The 26,060-nt window shown below is 31.3% G+C and overlaps 1 protein-coding gene across 2 annotated transcripts; it reads left to right on the forward strand.

Moving 5' to 3' along the window:
• The first annotated feature begins 675 nt into the window (after positions 1-675).
• LOC6504941 lies at positions 676-26,060 on the forward strand. Of its 2 annotated transcripts, none has more exons than XM_044717128.1 (9): positions 676-1,015; positions 1,823-2,093; positions 19,887-20,304; positions 22,661-22,833; positions 24,025-24,141; positions 24,210-24,560; positions 24,644-24,852; positions 24,929-25,132; positions 25,194-26,060. In XM_044717128.1, exons 3-9 carry the CDS (start codon positions 20,069-20,071, stop codon positions 25,638-25,640), a joined length of 1,737 nt encoding a protein of 578 aa, XP_044573063.1. In that variant the 5' UTR covers positions 676-1,015; positions 1,823-2,093; positions 19,887-20,068; the 3' UTR covers positions 25,641-26,060. The 2 variants fall into 2 exon arrangements, with proteins under 2 accessions (XP_044573063.1, XP_032309300.1); XM_032453409.2 differs by having other exon boundaries at positions 676-951.

The following is a 26,060-nucleotide window of genomic DNA, read 5'->3' on the forward strand; positions in this document are numbered from 1 at the left end:
AAAGCCTTTATTATTCACAATTAGCCTCTAATTATCATAAAATATGGTTTTATCAAGGTTTGGAAAGAATTCTGTCTATATATGTTAATATAATTAGCAAAAAACATTCTTTTATGTTAAAATAATAACCATTACATTTGTTTATTTATCAAATAATACTAAAGATATTCATATTTCATATTTTTATTCGTATTAAGTTGTTTTTTAATATTCTAAAAAAGTATTGGTGATAAATCTTCAATAAAATTGTAGAAATTATTATAAAAATATAATTTATGGTCCATAACAATAACTTTACTTTATTTTCAAAAATATTAAAGTTTGTAAATAAAAATGTACTATTTTTAAATGAAAAAATTTCATAAAAAGTTAGTAAATTACATAAATATCACAAAATGAATAAAAACATAAACTTCCTTTCCAAAGTAATAATTAAAGCTTATTTAATCTTATTCTAATCCTTCTTATAGGTCTTATTTTATTTAAAGTTTATATACTTTTATATACCTTACATCAAATAAGAACCTGTGTCCACTTTATCCAGTAAAAACTGTAAAAGCTTTTAGCCCCAACGCCACCCCCACAACCCCAAAAAGAAAAGCTCCCCAAACAGACACCTGTAAGAGATCGAAAGATTTTTATTTTTTTTCTTCGTCTCGTACAGCACATTCCGTATTCCATATTCTTTGTAGAAGAACCCATATAGCCATAGTCTGGTAATCAGGGTAGTTCGTCCATTTATCATCCGTTTAAATGGCGGACAAGTCCACGCGCTGTCTACGCCCCGTCTCGCTTGCACACAGTCTGGCGTCTTGCTCGCACACACAGGGGACACCTGCCCGTGTCGTCGGTGTCGCTGGGAAGAAGAATCCGCTGCGAAGAATCCGAAGAAACGGGAATTCAGTCTCCTCGCGATGCTCTGGCACTGATCTTCTCTCCGCCGATCTTCACGTGCGTTCTATTCTTTTTTTTCTTTTGATTTTCCGGCATTCTATCTGTCTCTTTTTCACATCTTGTGGGTGCAATTAAAATATATCTGTTTTTTATTTATTTTTTATTTTTATTTTATGTGATTTATGTGATTACAATTTTAAAGGAGGAATAAAATAATAATTGCGGGTTACTCGAAAAGTTTATCAAATTGTGTTATCAAATTCAAAATAAATAAGAAAAATAGTTTCTTGGATAAATTAAAAATAAATTTTAAGATTTCATTGAAAAAATAAAATATTAAATATAATGTGCGTGTTGTTTTTAAAAGTGCGTGTTGAATTATGTTTAAAACTTATACTTAAAATAATAATTTTATAAATTTCGTAAAAAATAAACAATAACAAGTTTTTATTTGTAACATTTTCTCTTTCTAAAAATTTATTAAAACTAATTAGAAAAAAAAAAATTACAAGAAAATAACATAATTAATTCTAAAAATATTAAAGCAAGTTTTCGAAAGAATTTTAACGTCACGTAAATTTTATAAAAAATATCCAACAATTTGTTATTTTTTCTACTTTTTCAATAAATTCTAATCTATTCTAAATATATAATATATAATAAAATACTTTATAAATATGAATATGAAATAAAATCGTATAAAATATAAATACAGAATTAGTGATTATATTGTTTCAGGATTTCTTGACTTTTTTTTTGTTAAAACATTGAAAACAAATTTCCACATTTCCTTGCTTTTTTAAATATATTTCTTTTTTTGCTTTTAGCTTCCTGCTGTGAAATACTTATTATTTTAAATTTGCACTTTATGTTTCTGTTTTTTTTTAGTGGAAATATTTATGTGTATTTTTTTTTTACCCTGTGACAGAAATTACCGAACAATCATAATAGCAATAATAAAAACAAGCAAATATGGAAAATTTTAAAATGAAAACTCATAAAAATAAATGAATTGTTTGAAATGCACTAATTAATACTCAATGACCAAAAAACAACAACAAGAAACAAGCAAGGAGGAGCTACAACAACAATCATTAAAAAAAACAACTATAATTGATGGATATTCTGGCCAAAAAAAATAAATATAATTAGCAATTAAAAAATAAAACGAGAAAATAAAATAAAAACATAACAAGCAGGTAAGCAATAAAATAAATGATTTATTTTTGTAATGATTAGATTCTAATTTATTTTTATTATATTTTATTTTAATTTAAATTTTAAATGATTTGTTTCATCATTTGAATTCCAACCAAGAGCTGATCAAATAAACTCAAATACCCATTTTTTTACGCTCGACTTCAAGTGATACACTTGAGCAGAATGAGCAGAATTTTTTTTGTATTTTTTTGATGAAGAGATCATTCAGGAACACAGAGAGAAAAAAAAGAAGACAACTGTCTTCTTATATATTCATTATACAGGTATATATGATCCAGGGCCAAGAAGTCGAGTGGCATTTTTTCAGTATTTCCGCTACATTTGCATAGACGGCGGCATGTGGGGGCTACAATGGGGGGCTCTGTGGAGTGTAAGGTGAACGAAGAATCACTGAGAATCACTGAGAATCATCAAGAATCTTCTTCGATTAAAATTCAGCTAAAAAAGCAGCTAAAAAGCAAATGCTGACTGTAATGCGAAGCACATGTGATGGAAGATCATGATCTGGAAATGAAAACGAAAATGCCACCAACACGGCGTATACTCAACTAAATTGAGGCGAGCTCGCCCAAGGCGAGCTAATCCCGCATCTAATAAATATAATCATCATTTCTGCCCAGTCCCTCTTCAAATTCCCAATTGAATAATTGAACAATCTAACGCTTCTCGGGGTCGTCTTCTTATTTTTATTTTTATTTTTATTTTTATTATTACCTTTTTTTTTAATTTTAAAAATTCTCTTAAAGAAGATCTATTCATTGTGGTGATGATTGCCATGAAAGATAAAAAAAATCATTAAATTGAAGGACTTGGGCGGCTAAATAAAAGCATTCGTATTTTCAATTAGTTACTTATTAAGGATTTAAGACATTAGGTTCTAATTATTATGAAATTATACATACTTTATATTTTTTTTGTTAATAGAAGTTCCTAACTGAAAAATGGAAACTTACACCAAAAATATACAGCTGTTTTAGGATTTAAAAAAAGTTTTACAATAAGTTCAATAATATTATTCTCTAAATTTCTATTGTGTTTTTTACCCGGTAAACCATAAAAATGAAAAATTTTGATTTAATTTAAGTTTGAATTTGTCTTTAAAATAGTTAAGAATTTTTCTTTTTGAAAAAAAAACAAATTGTATAAAATCATATATACATAAAATCAAAGTCTATAAATTTTTTTTAAATTTTTTACGAGTGTAATTTAAGGCAATTATTTTTTCTGAAATATTTTTTTTAAATGAAAACTCATCAAAATAAATTTTTTAAAGAAATATGAAACAAACTTTTATTTGTAGCAGTTTGATAAAATTTATTAGGTAAAATAAATTTTAAAATAAACTATTTAAATTAAAATATTTTTGTTAGTGTAACTTTTTCAAAAGTAGATCTTTTCAAGTGTGCCTATATAGATAATGGCATTTATAGAGAGATCTTGGCAATTTTCATTTCCCTCTTTTCTTATCGGCACTATTTTCCCTTGTTTTTCTTTTATTTCTTTATTATTTTATTTATTTTTTTTTTGTAAAACGACAAAGAGAAACTGATGACGCGACCTTGGATCAAAATAGATTTTTATGCGCAAATTATATATTTATTTATTTTTTTTTTGTTCGCTGGTTTTGTGTTTTTATTTTTGTACGAAGACGATCGCCGCACGTCACCAAATGCCACACAGCAATTTGAATATTTTTCCTCTGAATTTCCGAGCATCATTTTTCGAAATTGTCTTTTAGAATTTTGGCCCCTTTTTCGAGCCGTTCTGACCAAAAATATTTGGCCACAAGAGATGCAACTAGGAGATGTCTGGCATGGAAAGATAAGATCTTAGAAGTCAAGTGGATATCTTAGCAATTGCATTCGCATTTGCATTCCTTCGGCAAAGTGCAGCCGAATATTTAATTTGAATGAGCCAAGAAGCAAATTGAAATTGAATTGCATTTTGGCCTGGTTTATAGAGGTGCGGCAGGGGAGGGCTGATATAGTCATAAAAATAAAAGTACTCAACGCATGGCTGGATGAATGCTGAAAACAATTTTTCAACAGCGAATCAAATTTTTATGCCTGCTTTTGTTGAAGGCCCCCATCCTCTCCAATCTGCCCCTATGTAAATATCAAAAAATAACGCCAGCTGTACGCTTTATATGGCTTTTTAATTGAAACTTTTAAATAGAATATTCAACCAGAAAATGAACAGTTTTTAATTGAGATTTGAAAATGGGGATATTTGGTTACAGAGAAAACAACGATTTAATACCAATATTTCTTAAATTTAATTTACTTAAATTTAATTAAAAAATTTTATTACATGAAAATATTCTACATACTTTAATATAATTTTAGTTTTTTTGGACAACATTTTTAAAATAGTTTTGAAACTTTAAAAGTTAACATGTTAAAATTATAATAACACTCATGAAAAGTTTGTTTTAGGTGCATTTTTGATTAATTTATTTAGTTTATAAATAGGTGTTAAATAAAAAATATAAGTATATGTAAAAACTTCAACATTAGCCTCAATTTTAATATTTTTTTTTCAAAGAAATACATAATTTTAAGATATATATTTAATAAATCAAAACTTCTCCCGGAAACGGAAAACACAATAGTAATTGAAAAGTAAAATGCTGCAAAGGACTAATTTTAAAAAGCTCCATAATCCATAAGAAGACCAACCAATTTAAAATTTATTTCTTACATAAAATTCTTTGAGTAATAAATAATTTTTAAAAGACACAAACTTTTTTTCAAAGTAATTCCTCAAATCCCTTTATTAAATCTTTATTGCCTCACAATGGCTTGCATTTTATTTTCTCAAAAAATCATTCAAAAAGTAAATATTATTGCTCAAAATTCACAAATTAAAATGCCGAGAAATAGCAAGTCCGCTTTCAATGTATTTTATTTAAGAGAAAACCTTTACCTCAAAATCTGACATCAGCTACAAAATAAATTCGCATTTTTTGTTTTTTGGTTTTTTTGGTAGATTATTTTATGAAAACGACGACAAGTTCCTGACAATTAGTCAACCGCATGAAGTAGGAAAAACATTTTGGGCCTCGGGCATAAAAAGCGGATTACACTTTTTTCTATTATTTTATTCATATTTTTTTTTAGAGAAAAGAGGAAAATGTGGAAAAACACACACACAGATAGACAGAAATTGCAATCGAGAGCATGACAATATTATTTATTTAATATGTTGTGTTTTCGGTTCAAAAATAGATGCCAAAAACAACAATGGTGGAGATTTTGAGGAAAACTGCAAATGCCTAAGAAATGGAAATCAAGAGAAGAACGTGACAGACAGATATATATGAAAAAATAAATACAAAGCCAAATAAAAACTAATGATTCCAAAGAAAACATAAAAAAGTGAACAAAATTTAAGAAAAATAATGCATTTGTCAGGTGGGGGAAATCTTAAAGAAAAACCTCTCGGAAAATCAAAGGGGGGCTAAGGGGGCATATCCATTAGACACTGAATCAGCCAGCAGTCCTCTAATGACGAACCCCCTTAACCAAAATAAACAATCCGCAGCGAAAGGAAGTGCCATATCTCTTGACAGCTCAATGTCGTGTGACTATATCTCTTTAGACCCAGAAAGCAAGGGGCATTAGGCACTAGGGCGAACACTTTTGGGGGAGACTATCCCCCAGTCATCAGCCGGAAAATGACTCAACCCAAAACCAGAACATGAGTTTTCCGCCAAATTTCCTCAGGTGATACCAGAAAAAAAACAAACAGAAAAAGTGTTTGACAGATGAGTTTATTTTAAAAACAATATATAGGTATATACCTTAAAAAAATTGTTAAGAAATAGTTTTTAAATTTAAAATATAAATAATATAATATATATAAATATAAAGAATAATAAATATTTATTTTAAATATTTTTTAAAATGGATATGAAAGCTTCAAGAAAGGTTTCTTTGTTTTATTAATATGTTAGCCATTAAATTAATATAAAAAAATTATATTATTAAGAATATATTAGGTTTTCTTTTATTCATCTTCAAAAATTTGATAGCCCTCATTAAAGCCATAAACTAAAGTCAAAATTATCTAGCTTTAATAAAAAGTATTCCTAAAATTGTTTAATGAATAATTATTGACAAGGCTTGAATATTAAGCAGCTTAAATAGAAATAGCATAACAAAGTAAGAGATAAAATAAAAAAAAAAATTTGTAGTCTTATAGCCATAACAAAATATTTAAAAAATAAATAGAAACAAAACTAAAGGTTAAAGTTGTAAAAAAAGTAAATCAAATAGTGCATGCATTTGAACCTTTTAATAATAAAATAAATATAGTTCCTATGTTAAATCTTCTTAAAATATTAAAATAGGTTTTTATCAAAAAAATTTATAAAAAAAATATACATATATTATTTTTTTTTTTTTATTAAAATTTGAATAAATTTTGTATCCTCAGTTACTAGTCAACTGTTTTTACAATCAAATCAAGTAGATAGGCTCTATAAATTTTGCAGTTGCAGTCAGTTTTTAGACCCAATTTAATGTGAATCGAAATGAGTTTTTTGATTGCCAATTCTCGTCACGTATAATGCGTGAATATCGAATGGGATTTGGCCATAAAAACGCCAAATCAGCCAACAGCCATCAGCCATCAGCCAACAGGCAGTGGCCAACAAAATGGTCAATTGAAATGCAATAAGGCACTAAACGTTAAACATTAAATAATTGACATGTCCATGTGGCTGCCCAAACAAAACCGAATATCAAATTAAATGTTTTGGGTTTTGTGTACCCAGCAAAGCAAATAATTCCAGCATCTACTATATAGTCTATATACTCTGTACCCTATATATCTCATGCATATCGGATATCGTGCAATAGCCATGTCACAGCACGTGCTCGGCTTCAAAAATTTGAATTTGAATTTGAAATCACAAATGAGGAATCACATGAGCACGTGACGTTCAGTTTATGATAAAAGCTCTCTAAAATAACCCATAACATTCCCCTCATCTCTTCGCCCTCTCAAAAAAGGCTGCATTAATTGATTAATTATGCAAATTTAAACACCAGGCTGACAAAAATATCAAAAATTTGTTTACTTTTCCAACCGCTAAGTCTACAACTGAAATTACGAAACGTGCTAAGGGTTACATTTCGACATTTCGCGGAGGATACTTATACAATAAATGCTCTTTTTTGTTAAAACAAATACTACAAAAAATAGAATTTTTTAACAATAAGTATATTTTCTTTTTTTTATAATTTTTACAGAATTTTCCAAGAAAAATTTCCTTTCTTTAAAAAGGAAATTTAAATTAAAAGAAAATAAAGAATATAAATATACATATACTCTTATTTCTTAAATAATAATATAATGTGATAATGAAATATATATTTTTTTTATATATTGTAAGAAAAATTTTAAATATAATAGATATTTATAATAGTAAGAAAAGAATATTTTTTGACCAAGTTGCATGAATATTTAACTTTATGTAATTGTCTTTAATAGTTAAATGTCCAGTTGTTGTAAATTAGATCTTATTGATTTTTTAAAATTAATTATTATTTTCTTTTTATCTATTATCCAAAAAATATAAACTCTTTTAAACTAAAAGAGCATTTAAAATTCCTATTCCTTATCGTAAAATTTTACCCCAAAAAAATCCAAATTAAAACCTCAATAAAAAAAGTAACCCAATAAAAACAAAAGTAAAAAAATGTTTGGCAAAGTCGTCAGATATTTAAAAATAAACAAAAAACAAACATAAACACACAGACTGGAGCAGCAATTAATTGAACAGACAGTCTTCTATATATTATCGTGTCCACCTGTGCGTATACGTAATTAATTCCGTTATAATCTCTTATTCATAAAAAAACAAACAAAATGTTTGTGGAGATCTTTTTTTGCAATTTTCAAATGCGAAGCCAACACATGCGGCGTATACGTAATATGTCGCAACAAATGGTTAAATTTCGTGTTAAAAATTTTTCGCAATGTTTAAATTACGCTAAAAATAGAGAAAAGGAAAAAAAACAATTTTTAATTCTGTTTGCTTCCATCAACACCTTCAATGAAAGCTTACAAATATTTGCAGTTCGTGTTTATTATTTATTTTCTTGATTTTTTTTCTCGGTTCTCCTGTATTTCGGCCATTTTTATGAGCCCTGGCTTGTATTGTTTATAAACAAAAATGCCCAATTGACTGCCAGCCAAATGATGGCTAAACAATAATAATAATAATAATACATAATAAGAAGGTAGTCCCGATAGCCATGGAAACGAACTGAAAACGAAAGAAAGCACAATTTCAGTTCGTGTATATTTTTCTCCCACCAAATGCCGAAAAACCTAGAAAATAAACTACCAGTCCGAGTAATGGGAAAACAAACAATGAGCGAGTGGAGAACAGAAGGTGAGGTGACACTGGGATTCAAACGAATTGAACAATAAATATTTACAAATAATTTTAACAAAGGTATTACTGAAAATAACAAGAAATACATGGAAATTTTGAGAAATCATGAATTTTTGAAAAGGAAATATAAAGATGATAGATCTAGTTCTCTTGTTTTTAAAAATCTTTAACTAAAAACCAATGAACTGACCAAGGAGCGCTGCCGCATATTGTACGGCCGGGAATAGATCTGAGTCCGTTTATGAATTTAATTTGTTTTCATGCTTAAAATAAAATTTCTTAAACCATAAAATAAATAATTATTTTTATGTATTTACTTTCCCTGATTAGTTTTTAAACTTTTAATATTTCAATTTCATTAAATAAAAAATGAAAAATAAATTTGATTTATTATTAAGTCGTTAAAGTGATTTAAACTCAAAAATCGCCCAAAAAGAAAAAGAGTGTATATAAAAAAATCCATTAATAATCATCTGGCAGAAGAAGCTGGGAAAACAAGGGCAGCCGAAAAAGTAAATAAAATAATAATAAAAACCTTTTAGCATATCCACGGCAATCCCTCGAGCTAATGAGGCGAGAGGATACCAGGTTTCATTTTTTTTTATTTTATTTCTGGGGTTGCTTCTGGGGAATTCCCTTTAACGGGCACGCCTCCTTTTTTTTGCCCACTATTCCACTTTTCTCAGCTGGAATAACAGACAACATTGTTGCCAGCTTGTTTTTAGTTTTTATATTTTTATTTTTTGTAATTTTTTTCCATTTTTTTTTTTTGGAAAAAAGTATGGAGCATGTGCAACAATGTTTTTATTTTGGCTGAGCTTATTTTTAGTTACTTTTTGTTGCCTTCGCTGAGCGAGAGAAATAACTTTCTAAATAAACGCAGCGCAGTTAGCAACAATGGAGGCTAACACACACACACACACGCACTAAAACTAACGTGCACTTACAAGCGCACTCACACACACACATACAAACACACTAACACTCATATATATAAACACTTTCCGCTTTTGCTGTCTGCGCATTTTCGTGACGCTTTTCCCTGTCCATTTTCCATGTTTTTTTTGGCTTCTTTTATTTTCATTTTTAGTATTTTCTTGTTGTATTTTTTGAATACCCTTCTCGAGGTGAGTTTTGGGTTTTTTTGGTATATTTTGTAACAGGTTTTATGGATCCTTTGTCCGCTTATAACTCCATCTGTTTAAGAACTATAGAAAGTTGGTATATAACTTTATTATATTAGGAAAAAAATATATAAATAAAAAAATAATAGAATTAGTTGTTAACAATCTCTAGTTTCTATAAAAAAATAAATAAAATACACTTGTATTAAGCAATAGTTTAGGATCTAGTTAGGTGGCTGAATTTTAAAACATTATAATTATAATAAATACCCCTGTAAAGGGTGTACAATTTTCGACTAGTGCCGAACCTCCAATATCCCAACTTGTTTCGTTTTTTTTGTTTTCGTCGCGTGGCGAAGTTTCCTCCTTGCAGCGTTTTCATTTTATTGCCGCGCAGATTAGAGTTGCAAAATTGTTAAATTTTCGTTCCAATTGCTTTGCATCTGCTTCTTTCGTTTTAATTTTATTTTTTAACGAAAACTTTTTGTGGCACCACGAACGAAAAAAACAACAAAAATAAAAATAAAAGGAACATGAAAATCCTTAAGTCCTTTAGGCCAATTAATTGACAGGAAGGAAGGAGACAAAAGTAATCAGGATAATGGTGAATAAATAAACGCCTGGTTAGCCACAGAAATAATTGTGAATGAAAAGAGACTAATTGAATTAAGTCAACTGCCAATTCTTAAATTAAAAATAAATTGCGAAATAATTGTGAAGAGGATGCCGCAAAATAATTCTTATAATTTGAATAATTAGGGAATCCCTTGTGGGGACATTCTAACTTTATAATTTCAAAAACACATGTTTTCAATAAAACTTAACTTGTTTATATTTTTGTTTACCTTTTAAAAAGTATAAAAATATAATTTGTTTGTTTTAACGATTTTTGCAAAAAAATTTATAGCTGGCCATAAAAAATATAATTTGCTTAAACAGTAATTAGTATTTTGTTGGCATCATTAATATTTATTTCAGTTTTTTTTTTGAAGATCTTTAAAGTCTTGGCTGGATATATTTTAATATACATATTTGTGTGTAGAATATAACCAGCTGCAGTGGCGGAGTTATAAAATTTAATTAATGCACCCAAGGGGGCAAGGGGTTAGCCAGGGGCGGAGTCACAAGGGCCCGGCAAAGGGTGCTAAGAAACGCGCTAAGCCCTTCCAGAGATGAAGCTCCAAAAGGCTTTGTCTGGCTCTGTTGTTTTTGGGGGCAGGTGGAAGATGCAAGGTGTCCCTACACAGGGATTACTAAAAAATAAAAATTAAAAAAAAAATGAATTAATTTAGATATAATAATAATATTATAGATATTTTAATATATTACAGATTTGAATTTAAAGAAATATTTAAAGACTATTTTCTCAATATTTTCTGTCAATTTTTGTTTCTTAAAACCATTTAAAAAAATATTTATAAATGTTAATAAAAAAATATTATTATTTTTAAAGGCTCTTAATAATATTTTTTTGTTTTAAATATTTATTTGTTTTGTTTTTTATATTAAAAACTAAATATTTTATATATTTAATAAAAGTATTTGATTTAAAATCAGTTTTTTTAAAAGAATCCTTTGAAGTCCTAGAATGTCTTCCAAAAAGCCACTTTTTTTTCTTAAGCTATAATTTTGTTCTGTGCATATTCCTTATGAAGATCCTTCCCTCCACACCGCCCCCTCTCCAGCCACCAGGCACCCATGGACTAAAGCTACGGACAGCTGTAAAGTGCTTTGTTAATTAGCAAACTGGCGCGGAGAAGGAGGCGCGCCAGAAGGATTCCTAGAGTCCCGTGTGCTCCTCACATACCTCACCCCCTCCCGCAGAGCCTAGTACGTAGAACGGTGCACGTATAACGGTGAATAGTGAACGGTGAACGGTTCAAGTCGCAGCTGTAGCTGCCTGGTGGCAATAATTTGCGCCCGCAAGTATGCAACACATTTTGCCACGGCATGCGTGTGAGCCAGTGCGTGCGCATGTGTGTGTTTATGCATATGTGTGATGGTGCACTAGTGTTTGTGTGTGCCTGCATTGTACTTCGCACACTATTTGTCAATGTCAGAAGGGATTCCCAGCTACTTTCTGCTCCAGATCCCGCCCCGTAAAGCCCCCAGAGTCTTCCCATCCACTAACCCTAAATTTCCCGGCCAAAGTGTTGGCATCCCAACACTTTCCAACGCTTATCTATGCGTATAATTGAGCACTGACTTTGCTCTTGTCACGAAAACCTATATTCTCTCTATTCGCTCCATTCGTTTTTTATTCCAATCATCCAAATTGAGCGGAAGTTGTTTTTTCCAAAAAATAAAAATCTGGAAAATGATCAGGAAAGTGAGGAAGAGTATAGAAGAAGGTTTTTTTATAGAAGGGTTGGTTTATATTTAAATTAGGGAAGTTTTTTTTTCTAATTTTTTGAAGTCTTCCATATTTGCCCAAAATTCTTAGAAAATTAAGCTTAATTTAATCTAAAAAATTGTTGTCTAAGAATTAAAACCTGGGTTGAAAGGTTTTCCAAAAATGAAATCGAAAACCTTTTTTTAAAGTTTCTTAAAAGTATTTTCCAAAGGCAAGTCATTGGAAACTATAAATACTATAGCAGTTATTTTTTATATTTTATAAACAAGTACGTTTTTGGTTTAAAAAAAAGTGGTTTTTAAAAATGATAGAATATTTTTGTAAAATTTTGTAAAATCATTAGTCATAGTTTTCATTAAAAACCTGCTAATGTTTTCTTTTAAATTATAAGGATATTTAATAAAAATATTTAAAAGAATAGTACATAAAGCAAAATAAAATGAGTTAAATTTTGAATAAATATTTCCAAATTTCTAAGCCTTCGTTTTTTTTTGGTTGAGCAATAAAGAAAAGTTTGTCGTAAGCATTATATTTGCTAGTAAAATATATATCAAGTTAATATGGCACACACACACACACCTAGAGAAACGCACACACGTACATGATAGCGAGAGCGCCCTAAAGTATGCAACACATTTCATTTGCATGTTTTGCGACGATTTTCAGGTTTTCTTTTTTTTCCTTTTTCATTTTGTCTGCCCGCTTTTCTTCTTTGCACTCAGCTTTGCTGATATGGCCTGTCTACACTCCCCCGCCTCCCACTGTCTTCCCAAGGGGGGCGTGGCAGGGTAAGGGGAGGGTTCGGTGGGAAGATAGAGAGCAAAAGCGCAAAGCGCAGCGCGTTGTGAAATGCAAGCGAATTTGCATAGAAAATAGACAGTTTGGAAAATTGCATTCCATGTTGATAACTTAAGGCCCCTTGCATCATGTTACCCATGCCCCTCTCTGCCCCTCCTCCTTCTCATTTTTTTTTTTTTCACCTTTGCCACATAGCCCCACTCCCCTTTCCACGCCCATTTTTTGGCACTCTCCTCCCATCCTGCCGCCTTTATCGCATCCCTCTTGAAAATTGCCAGCTGCAATTGAAAACGAGCTTCAAGCACGCAACGCGTGTGCATAAATAACTTGTTTAAGTTTTATGGCAATGGACGCTGGTCCTCTCCGCAGAGTCCTGCTGGATCCTTTGCCTCTACCTCATACCTTATCCAATCCTGCCGTCTAGCTCCTCTGCTCGCTCCTCTATCTCCGGCAGGGACACCCCTCTCTGCAGAGAACAAAATGTATGATTTTTAATATGTGCGGGCCGTGTGTTTTGGACATTTTTGTATTTTATTCATCATATTTTCCTATATTTTTCTAAAACATAAAACATAAGAAATAATATTATATTTTTGAATGTAATACTCTTCTTTATTATATGTTATTATAAATATTTTGTATTCTTAATTCTTTATTTTATTTCAGCTTTTTTTACTTAAATATTTTTTACAAGAAATATTTCATCCTATACTCCAATTTATGCTTTGAAAATTATATTTTAAGATTTTTCCTTGTTTTTTTTTAAGTTTGCCTTGTTATTGATACAAAAATATATAAAATATTTATATTTGTTCTAAAACTTTTATTTAGACTGAAAAGAAAAACATTTTATTAACTAGTCATGCGCTTAAGACCCCAAATTCATTCTTTACAAAAATGTATTTATAATTTTTTTTATTAAACCTATACTTTATCTATTTAATTCCTGATTTCCCCCCCGATTTCTCTATGTGCATTTGTGCTTGTCACACGATTTATAAATGCTTGGCAGGGGACTTGCCATTCGGACCTGGTCACACCTTGAGCGAAATGCAATTTTGTCTGCCAAGCCAAGGTATCATCAAAAACACGAGAAGACCCAGTGGGAGGAGTGGGAATGGAGAGCCTGCTTGAAGGATATGGGGTTTGTCCAGATTGAGGACAGAGAGAGACAGGACGAGAGTGAGAGAGAGACGAAATTCAAGTTGATGGCCTGTCACGGCAATACTGCACCTCAGTCCGGAAAACCTGGAAACCGTATCCCTACTTTCCGACTGCCATCCTTTTTGCAGGATGTTTTCTTCCTTCCTTCCTTTGGCTCTTCATCTCTTATTTTTGTCTGCAACTTCCTGTGACTCTCAATTTTTTTTTCCTGTTTTTTTTTTTGGACACACCACACTCACCACAAACGTCCGGCTAGCGAGACACGAGAAACGAGACACAACTTCAAAATCAAATGCAAAAATACCTCCGGGTAACTGTACTCGTCCTGTTTTCTCCTTTTCCGCAATGCCAGTTACAGGGTATCAGGATAAATCGCGAAAGTGATTAACTTTTGATTAAAATAATAAAGAATTTTTGTTTGAAAAAGAGTAGATTTTTGTCATTTTTTGATGCAAAGTTATTGAAAGAAAATTATTATTTATAATAAATATTTAAGCTTTTAAAATTTGATAATAAATTGTATAAACCTTTAAATTAGTTTATAAAAATCATAATAGTTTATTTCATGGATTAAAGTATTTTTTTTTAATATTTTGAATCTAAAATAGTATTCAAAAAATGCTTTTCAGTGGTAGGAACACTTTTTGAAAGCATATATCGTATATCTTTTATATTTAATAACTTCTGGGCTTAGAATTATATTTTTTAAATCTATACAAAATTTAACTTTATCTTTTTTATAAAATTTTAAATATTCTCTAGGATATCCCTTTTTCTAATCACATTTTTTAAGCTTTAATATCAGATGTGTTTTATTTTTTTGGCCATTGCTACCTTCTTAATGCCACAAAGTCGGAGTGTAGTGCTGTTTAGGGGACTTGTCCTTGTTGTTCTCGTTGTTGTTGGAGTTTCTCAAGTAAAAGTAGAATCTGACGGAACTCTCAGCTCGACTTTATCCCATCCCCCTTTCGGCCCACGCCCCTGTTCGTTTGTTTTTCCTCAAAGAGTGCCGGGAGTGCAATGGAAACTCGGACTCTGGGTAACCTGATGGACTGACTGAATGAATGACTGACTGACTCACTGACTGAGTGTCGGACTGTGTCCGTCTCCGTCGCAGACTGTCTCTCTCTCACTCTCTCACATCCGGTCACTGCAACCCATCTCTTTCCAGGGAAGTTGCAACTCCGAGCTGCAAGCTGAATGACTGAGGCAGCCCCTGTCATGATGCTGTTGTAACTATTTGACTTTATCTTGTTGCCGCTGCTGGTTCAGGGTAAACAAACTGGAGTCAGGGGAGGGCTTGGGATGAAAGGGGAAATCGAAGGATCAGGGGGTCGGGCAGCAAGGGGGCAGGACAGGAGCAAGGACGATAAACAAAACCCAAAAAGCGTTGACTTGGCTCTTGTGGATTTATGTTGCTGGCTGTTTGGCAAGAAGTATCTCTACTCAGAAAAAAAATACCTAAATACTTTTAAAAAAATTTTAACGCATAAATTTACTAGTTTTCTACAATTTTTTAAATATTAATTTTGTTTTCAAAAGGTTTCAATTAAAAGGCTTAAATGAATTTAAATCAAAACATGAAGAAAACTAAACAAGAATAAGTGTTCTCTAATAAGGATTATGGAAACAAATAATATATAAGTATAAGTATGTATTTATAAATCTTATAAGCTTATAAATTAAAAAAAAATAGTTTTTTGACTTAATTTTAATATAATTTTTATAAAATTTTAAGTGTTTGCGTTTTTATTCATTTTTTTTTTTAATTGTAGGCAAAAATACTCAAGTATACTTGCCTCATAATTGTTTCTTGAAATTGAACTAAAATTTGAAAAAAAATACTTTTTATTACAAATTTAAATAAATAAGCCTTAAATTAGGGTTTTAAAATTTATAAATTAAAATAAAGTTTATAAAATATATAGTTAAAATCTTAAAAATATTCTAAAAATGATTTAGTATAAATGAAATAATTAGGCGTAAGAAGCTACTCAAAATTGGCCCAGTGACTTAAATTATTAAATTGTTAAAAACTATTACAAATTATTTTTTATAACTATGCACTCTGTTTTTTTGTCAGTGCCTGGCTGTGCTAAAGTTGGTCCATTTGAAGCTGGCTTTTCAATTTAAAGTTCATTTTAACTGCTGCTTAAATGCAACTTATCCTAATCAAGGCAAAAACATGGCCGCGGGCCTGTCAAACATTTCGGCCTTCTTTTTCCTTTCTGGCTTTAAACTTCTTGCCACATTTATTTATTTTAATTTTTTTCTTTTTTATTTTTTTTTAATTTTTTTTCTGCTTTTCTTGGTTGCCAATTAGGAGCAAGGCATACTTTTTTTGTTGTTGTTGTTGTATGTGGCAGTGGTCGTGTTGTTGTTGTTGTTTTTGGTTTTGGCTTGAGAAAATGGCACACAGCCACTTGACTTGGCCAAGTTGTTGTTGTTGTTGTTGTAGCCACTGAGCCACTCGCTAATTATGCAAAGGGAGTAGAAGGGGGTGGGAGTGCCAGAGGCAGGGGCAGTGTGGCATGGTAGGCGTAGGGGAGTGGCTAGCTAGGATGTTGAAAATAAGAATTTCTGTTGCATTTGGGCAAAAAAACTGGAACGCGGTCTGGCGGTACAAAAAAAAAAGAAGAAAAGAAAATGAAAAAGAGAGCCTGGGAAAGCCAAGAATTCTTCTATGATTTTTTTCGCACGTAACTGTTAGACACATTCATGTGTGTTAGTGTATAGGTGTGACAGTGTGTGTGTGTGCCAGTGTATAGGTGTGCTAATTTTGAAATCTTTTGTTGTGTCTGTTAGAATGACACACATACAGGGTGACGGGGAAGAAATGAGACTGCCATGGTTAGCCCATCAAATTCCTTAAAGGCTCTAAGGATACCCCTTAAAAAATGCATTTTCCAACTAAAAAATAAAAATTTTATGGAAAAATGTAAAGATTTCAAAACAAATATGTTCTATTGGGCGTATACGTAATATTGGTTTGGGACACATTAAGTATACGCACTGTTTACAACTAATTGCTTTTCTTTTTGAGAATTTTCTTTTAAAAATAAATATATTCTTACTTATAAATTTTAAAGTAGGTTTAATTTAAATAATTTTTATCAATTTAAACTGAAATAAATACGTATACTTGCTATTATGTGTTGTTATATTAAGTATACGCAATGTTAGCCACAATTTATTCATTTAATTCTAGGGAATTATGAAATAATTATAAATTCCCTCTTCTAATATATATTTTGTAATATATTTTAAAAACTTAAAAAAGAAACTTTATATTATATGTTGAAGAAAATTACGTATACGCTGTGTTGACCTAAGAACTCATTTTACTCTTCAGATACCTCTTAAATTCCTCGGCACCCTTAAAAAAATATAATTCTATTGCTTATAAAAGAAATGTGTACTAAAAAAAAAATAAATCCACCGCCAACAACAAAAACTACAACAATGAAACCCACAACAAAAGAATTTTGTCAGCTTGTGGCTGCCATAACAACAAAAAAATAAATAACAAAAAAAAACTAAGTAAAGCCTGAGGATGAAGAAAATATTAAGGTTTTTTTAAAGAAAAAAAAAATACGGAGGATGCAATGAGTCCTTTTTATTCCGTTCCATGGCATTTTATTTTATTCCGCGATTTGCCTTTAAGGCACTTCCAGACGCTTTCTTCATTCATTCAGTTAGTCATTCATTTAGAATCTCATTCATTCAGAAATTTATTCATTTAGTCACTTACTCATTCGGTTAGTTAGTCTGCCAGTCAGCTATTCATTCCATTCATTTAAGCATTCACTCGCCCATTCATTTGGGTGTTCATTTTGGTATTCATTCAGTAATTCATTTATTTTATTTATTTATTTATTTCCAAGTCTTTTAATGTGTTTACTGTTTCTTTTGAGGTTTTTTAATTTCTTTTAATAATGTAAACTTTTATCCGTTTGTTGGAATTAGAAGCTAGTGTAATCTTTAATTTTTAAACATTTAACAAACTAATATTTACATTTTGCAAAAATGCAAAATAAGCTTTCAGATTGTTTGGCTTTTGGTTTTTGAATTTGCAAATGGTTGGAATTTAATTAGGATCATGAAGCATTTATTATCTGCTAATGCACAATGAACAGTTTTCTTTGGGATTTTCCCAATTTTCTTCCATTGATCCTCCTTCTCCAGCCCCCTTTTACCCAAAATGTCATCAGCCTTGTAGATGGGTGGGTGGATGGTGGAAAATAAAAAGATTTTTGTGTATTTTCCACACTTTTGTTTAGATTTTCTAGTTTTCGCCTAATGCAACGTATATTTTCTTTTATTCATTTTTTTGGGGTTTCAGTTTCGGGTTTTTGTTTTCACCACGTACTGTGTTGCACTTACATCTGCCGCCCAAAGGCCACCCACCACCCACCACCCACTCTGCCCCCAAATTGCCGACCCGCCACCATCCCCGGTACGTGCAGTATTTGCGAATTTAGAGAGGATGGAGGACTTGACTGTGAATTTGCCACTTTTATTGTTTTTAAAACGCTTTTCAATTCCTTGGCTTTCTTTTTTTTTCTGCTTCTTTTGTCTATTTTGTTGCTTTCGATGCAATTGCAATTTCAGTTTTATTTTACGCGCAATTTGTCTGCCCAGTGTGTGGGTGAAAAAAAATCAAAAAAAAAAATATATACAGAAGGGAATGGGGGAGGGGCATTAATAGTGGTCCAATAATATGGAAACCCCCCTTTTACACACACACATACACTGGCAGAGTGCAGAAAAAAGAATCGAAAAAAGCTCGGAAATTGAAAACCAAATAAATAAATGAACTTTCTGGCGTGGTTTTGCTTTTTAAAAGAGAAATATTTTTTAGTTTTTTAAGAATAAATAATTTTTTTATTTAAAAGAGACTATATTTTTTTATTATTATCTTAAAAAAGAAAAGAAGATTTAATTGTAGCTTCTACTTCAGTTAACAATGTTTATTATTTTTTATATTAAAATATGTTAAAAACTTATTATTTTACAAACTTCTTCTTTATTTAATTTTTTTCTTATTCTATAAATAATTTTATTTATTCTTTGTTTTATTTTTATGTTTTTCTTATCGAAATGCATTTCAAGAAAAAGTATCTGCAACAAAACAGTTGAAAGACAAGGCAACTGGACGCCTCCTCCTTATTTATTTCTTTTCCAAAGTCCTTTTTGTGGCACTTTTCTCTTACCACTTCTATCTGTATCTGTCCAAATTGCTGGCCAATATCAATGCCAATCCCAGTTAGCCATAAATCATTCGGTAGACGGAACAGAAAAATAATATAAAAGACATGGAATGATTAGCAAAAGGGTATTTTCTTTGATATTTTATTAAAGAAAGAACATTGATTTAGATAAAAATAAAAGGATATAGAACTTTGTATTTAATATTTAAGAAAATATATTTTTTAAACCTTTTATTAGAATCTAGTTTTATGGTCTTTTTAATTGTTTCATTTTTCTTTATTGTCATCAACATAAACAACATATTCTGAGAATTCGCAAAAAAAGAATTTCATCTTCAAAGAAAATTCATCATAAGAAAGCCATAAAAAATGTGTTTTTATAATTCAAAAAGACTTGCAAAAATTTATTTTGCATTAAAGGAATATTTTTCCCAATTTTTGGTAATAATTGTTCTAAGAATAAAGCCATATTTTTGTTTATGTTGGTCATTGATGACTTTTTCAAACGAAAACAATTATGGTTCTTTATTAAGACTTTTAATTGGCTTTTTTTTATGGAATTTGTATTCAACAAGTAGTTTATTATATATTTTTAATTAGTAAAAATAAAATTTCCCCATAAAAATATATATTTTTAGTGGAAAATTTTAGAAAAATATATCCTTTGAAAAGCAAGAATTCTTTTAAAACATAATTTTGTATATGATCCTTTCCAGTTACAAGCTTGCTTAAAAAGTGGAATCGTCATCGGATTTATAATCGTTATCGAAATCGTACTAGTTATCGGTTATCGTTATCGGTTACCAGATTCGCCCGCAGGCCCAAGAACTGAAAGGAGAACCGACCACAAGGACGATAAGGATCAAAATAGGCCAAAAACGGATAAAAACCAAAAACAATGACAATGTTCTCCTTGCTGACAGCTACGCTGACTGCGACGGCGACGGCAACCGCGACTGCAACTGCAACTGTGACGCCAGCCGAGGCAGAGACAGAGGCAGAGGCGGCTGGATCCGAAATGTTTTCGGATGCGGATGTGGCGGAAGTGCGGCGTGTTGTTCAACGCATTTTGGTGCCGTGCGTTTTTGTTATTGGCCTATTGGGAAATTCAGTGAGCATTTATGTTTTGACGCGGTAAGTGCACTTGTATACTCTCTACCCCTACCCTTTCTTCTGCTCAATACCCCTTCTGGCGGGACGCCCCTCGCATTTTCGTGTTATTGTTGTTGCTGGATTATGGCCCAAAACGATGCAGCAATGGAGTGGGCGTGGCCTTTGGGCACTAGTCTTGTTTTATGCATTTTTGTAGCAGTTTGAAAAATAATATTCGAAAGCCAGAAAGGGTTAAGATAGATAATTATAAATAAACAAATTAAGTGAAAAATTCTAATATAAATAATAATTTTCATTAAGGAATTAAATAAATTATTAAATACATACATATATGAAAAAAAGAAAAATCAAATTTTGAATTTTATCTAAAAAAAATCTGAATTTAAAATACCAATTCGATTTTTTAGTCAAATTCTTACCAAATATTTTAAAAATATTATTTTTCATTATATAAAAAAATAGCAACGAAAAATTATACTAAATATTTTACATAAAAGCTTAAATAAACTTTCAAAAATGTTTTTTTTTGAATAAAATTAACAAATAACAAATAAAATTTGATCAGACATTAAATATTTGGTAATATTATATATGAAATACATTTTTTAACTTGGAAATCTATATGTTTTGGGAAGAACAATAAAAATTTCTTGAATATTAAAGTTTAAAAAAATATTCAGAGCTCAAAATAATAAACAAAAATTATTTTAAAATGTGAGAAATATTTCATTTTTTGAATAATTTTTTTAAATTTTGAATATCCCAAAATAAAACCCTTTATAAATATTGCTCTCAGTGCAAGTGTCTGCTGCGGACAAGCGGAACATGAATGAAGCTGTGAGCAGGTACGCAGCGCATTAAACACGGCATTTAATTGTAGCCAGCGTTGCACTTTAAAATCATTTCCACACCGCCAACAACAATAGCAACAAGGACATCCCAAAAAGGACGACAACAATAACAATAACAACAACAACAAGAAAAACAATAACTGAAACAATAAGAACCATTTTATGTGCCAAATGCAAAAATGTTGCATTTTTTTTGTTGTTTTGTGTTCTACAGATAAGGAACTGTGCCACAAATATATATAGTATATATATATATATATATATATATATTTATAATATATATAAATGCGTATGAGTTTGTGGGATTTTTTTTCACCGGAAAATATGCGACAGTTGCAAGTTCTCTGCTCGGCAAGCTGACTGCTACAACACACCATATGGGCATGGGCATGTCGGGCAAAAAATATTCACTTTTCCACTCCAAATCCCGATAAATTTAATTTTAAAGAATGCCTGTCACATGCCATTTTAACTTTTAATTCTTGGCCAAGAATGGCAAAGTCCAAAAATAAAATTAAAATATTATTTAATATTTATTATCTAAAAGGTTTATTTATCTAAAAGGGTTTATTTATCTAAAAGGAAATAGATTAAATATTTTGTTTGTTTCATGGGTAATTTGAATAAATAATTAAATTTATAATTTTTTGTCTGAGAATTAAAATAATATTTTAAAAGATTTGGTAAAAAATGTATTGTAATTAGTAAGGTAAATAAGTGAAAATATTTATACATTTTTCAAATGATTTTATTATTTTAATAAATAATTTTCATAAAAAGGACAATGGATGCTATTAAACTTCGTTCTTTAATCAATAATGTTTTAACTAAAATTCCTTAAATAAAAACGAAAATAAAAATACTTAAAAAAACTAAAAAAAACTTTTTAGTTAATTATACATTTAAAAATTTTGTATAGCATTTTTTCAAAAATCTTTATTCAATATATTTTATTTTCCTCCATAATATATATATTTTAGACTTTAGTCTGATAAACAAAACTTTCCACAGGACTCTCAATAAACGTTTTAGAAAACAATTCTATCAAGTTTATTGCCAGCACCTGGCTGATGGCTTTTTAATTCAAGTTTCATATGCAATTTTTATCTTATTTTCTGTTAGTTTCATTTCTAGTTTCTATTTTTGTAGCTTGTTGTTTTTAGAATACATTGAAATTTAACTATCTGAACTGCGCTGCGGGCAATGCCAGAGAGGAAACAAAATGCCGACAGTTAGTTTTTATTGTTCATCTTTTGGCTTTATGACTGTGCCGACATTTTGGGCGACCCATGACCCTCGGGGAAATGATCCTACCCCCCCCCGCCTATTTTTTCACATCCCCCCTTGCATTTTGAATTCGTAGTCTCCCTAGTCCTCCATAGCTTTCGGGCAATTTGCTATTTCAATGGACGTTGGCAATTTTCTGAATTTTTTTCCAAAGCTTTCGGTCTGATTTTTGATAACATTCATTCTTTTATTTATTAGCCTATATTTTAATTTTAATATATATTTATTGTGTGTTTTAGAAAACGTATGCGTTGCACTACGAATATTTATTTATCCGCCCTGGCCATCACGGACATCGCTTACCTGACTTTCCAGCTAATTCTCAGTCTCCAGCACTACGATTATTTCAAGTATCACAGCGAAATATATTGGCAATTGTATGGATATGTTGTATGGCTATGTGATTCAAGTGGTGAGTGCTTAAATTTAAGTTTAATAATTCTAATAATTTGTATTATTAAATAACAAAGCTTAGAATTTATTTCACTTCTCACTATTTTGTTAAAGTTTCTTATTATGAAATATAGTTACCTGGACCATAATAACCTTCTCCACTTCTGGCCAAACAATATCCACAAATTGTTAGAAAATAAACACACTCACTAGTCCGGGGTAGAAGCTTAAACAACTTTGTTGTGCTGCTGGGATGTGGAAAGTGTGTTGTCGGAAAAGCGTTTCTGGTGCGGAATGATGGGGATTCCATAAATTCCCCAGATCTATGTGGGGGGTATGTCGGCGAGGGTACTCTGCTCTATGGTAACCACCCCAGCACCCCCTCTCCCCCTTTTTTTTGGGCACATCAATTGGAATTGCACCTGCGGCGAGTGGCAAAAGTGGTGCTTCTGTTTTTCGTGCAACTGCAACTGCCGGTGTTGTTGCATCAATTTCATTGAGCTGCTCCGCCAATTTACGAGCAATAGTTAGCAGCGCTTTCTGCGAAATTCCAGCGGTCAGCTGACCGCTTTTTCACCTTACCCCTCCCTACCCTTCTCCTCCCGCTTCATTTTCCGCTTTTCCCCCAGTTTTTCACCCATTTTTCCGCCGCCCCTCATCACGAACATCAATCGTTTAGAGTGCCGCGCGTTTTGAATAAATTGACAGGCATGGAATAAGGAACAAAGCGCAGGGAATTAAGCCCAAAATACACTGAAAAAAGTTCAGTTTGATAAGAGTTTTTTTAGTCTAGAGATTAAGGAAAATAATATAATTTTTTGACATTTTTTAAAGCTATTTTTGAGGTGAAAAAGAGTTGTTTGGTTCTTAAGGATCATTCATTTGAAATAAATGAATAGAAAATAATTGTAAAAATTGGCTAATAATTTAAATAAAAGTGTGAACTAATCATAAAAATAAAAAAAATATAAATTGAATATATGAACTATTTATTTTATGAATAATAAATAAATAATAAAAAGAAATTAACAGAAACAGAAGAAAGTCATGGCATTGGCCTTTATAGTTATAGAACTTACATGTATTTTTATTTGGGATGTATTTTTGTTTCTTTTTTAACTTTCTCAAAAAATAGTATTTAATATATATATTTTTTTCAAGTGTATGACTGATTGTGAATGCATTGGTATCCTTTTTTCTATCCCAATAGCCTACATATCGATTTACATCGCCGTGTGCTTCACAATTGAGCGATTCATTGCGATTCGTTATCCGCTCAAAAGACAAACATTCTGCACAGAGTCCTTGGCCAAGAAGGTGATTGCCGGTGAGTAAAGAATATCCTTCAAAGCATCCTTTTCCTTATCCATATTATTTTTCTCCTTGTTTTTGTAGCTGTGGCACTTTTCTGCCTCCTGTCGACACTTTCAACGGCATTTGAACACTCGTACGCCCGGGGATACCGACTGATCGACGATGCCTATCGTCCTTGCAACCAAACCCTCGCCAATGTTTCCCCGCAGCCCCAGCCCCTCATCCCGTCTCTCCACATGCAGGCTCCCAGTCCCTCGGCCTCTACCACGCCCCTGCCCACCGTCATGCTGCCCACACCGGTCACTCCGCACTGGCAGGACTCGCGGGATTCACAGGACCTGGCTGGCAGGAGCACGGAGAAGCCGCTCGGAGGATTATTTTTGGCTGCTGACGTGTTCAGCGGTGGCGGTAGCGGGGATGGAGGTGTACCAGGTACACTTAAAAAAACACTTAATAATAAAATTAATTTATTTAAATATAATCCAAAAAACTTTATAACATTTATATCTTTTTAGAGAAGCGCTGGCATTTGCCTTCGTCTGGTTTTAGAACAACGCCATCTATGAGTAAAGTTATTCAAGAACAGGATATAGATCAGGATCAGGATCAAAGTCCAGATGTGGTCACTGAAAGTCTACAATTTCACTCCCGTCGCTTGAGAAGTACTTCGGATGTGAATACAACCGAGGCCTTTGCATTTAATGTAACAGAATACTGTCAGAATGTGAGTGAAAAAAATATTAAAAAAATATTTTTAAAGTTATGAAAATATTTGAAATAATTTTTTATAATTTCCACAGGTGACTTATTTTTTTCATGCATCTTCCGAACTTGGAATGAACTATCTGTATGCCAGTGTTTGGAATATGTTTACACTTTTGGTTTTCGTCCTGTCACCTCTACTTTTGCTGGCCACTTTCAACTCCTTTTTGATATTATTGGTACACCGTTCGAAAAATCTACGAGGTGATTTAACAAATGCCAATAGTATAAGACGGACAAAAGTAAGTTTTAAAAATAAAAATTAAATTTAATTATTTGAAATTTTAACATTTAACATTTTAGCGAAAATCAAATACTGGAATAACTGGTACAGTCTCGCAAGAGAATCGAGTTACGATAACTTTGATAGCTGTGGTCCTACTATTCATCGTTTGCCAGTTACCCTGGGCCATATATCTCATATTGGAACAGTATATGGAGATCCATGGGAGTACTCAGGTGGTGGCTGGGAATATTTGCAATTTGCTGGCTGCCTTTAATGCGGCATCAAATTTTTTCTTATACTGTGTGCTATCCGATAAGTATCGAAAAACAGTGCGTGAGCTGATAACCGGTTATCGTTATCGACGCCGGCATATGCGTAATAATACGAGTCTCTATGTACCGCACACCACCACCACATTGACCCACATAAATGGCGATCGTGGTGGTGGAGGGTCCTATTACGGTGGTGCTGGTAATCGAAGAAGTCAAAATAAATCGGCTGCCATGGGTCGCCTGATAGCGTGAAACTTGAAAGTTTTTTTTTAAATATTATTATACATATATTTGTATTTTTGAGAAAATATAGTCCATTTGTGAAAATCCAGAGAGGCATGAAAAGTCATGGAAATGTTTTAACGATTACTCTCGATTATTTCCGATAGTAATTAATATTGTTCTATTATCGATTAACGGTTAACGATTAATCGAAATGGCAGGATCTGTGCCTGCAATTGTTGTATTCTTAGCTGCATCGATTTAATGTTAATTGATATCTCTATAATATATATTTATATACATATGTACGAGTATATATACTACATAACCTACATTGTGCCATAATGTGATGATTATAGATTTATGCTAGTTAACCTAAACGTAATTGTTGTCCTAAGTACTAAACGCATCAAATCAAATACACAATACACAATACACATACAAATAAGA

This window comes from Drosophila ananassae, chromosome XL (genome assembly GCF_017639315.1).
Source record: "Drosophila ananassae strain 14024-0371.13 chromosome XL, ASM1763931v2, whole genome shotgun sequence".
NCBI classification, from domain to species: Eukaryota; Metazoa; Arthropoda; class Insecta; order Diptera; family Drosophilidae; genus Drosophila; species Drosophila ananassae.

Excerpts from the sequence above, each read along its gene's own strand:
- LOC6504941 (XM_044717128.1), top strand. The coding sequence starts at position 20,069 with ATGACAATGTTCTCCTTGCTGACAGCTACGCTGACTGCGACGGCGACG. Across the intron at positions 24,142-24,209 it reads GGCCAAGAAGGTGATTGCCG|CTGTGGCACTTTTCTGCCTC; the intron begins GTGAGTAAAGAA and ends TTGTTTTTGTAG. Across the intron at positions 25,133-25,193 it reads ATAGTATAAGACGGACAAAA|CGAAAATCAAATACTGGAAT; the intron begins GTAAGTTTTAAA and ends TTAACATTTTAG.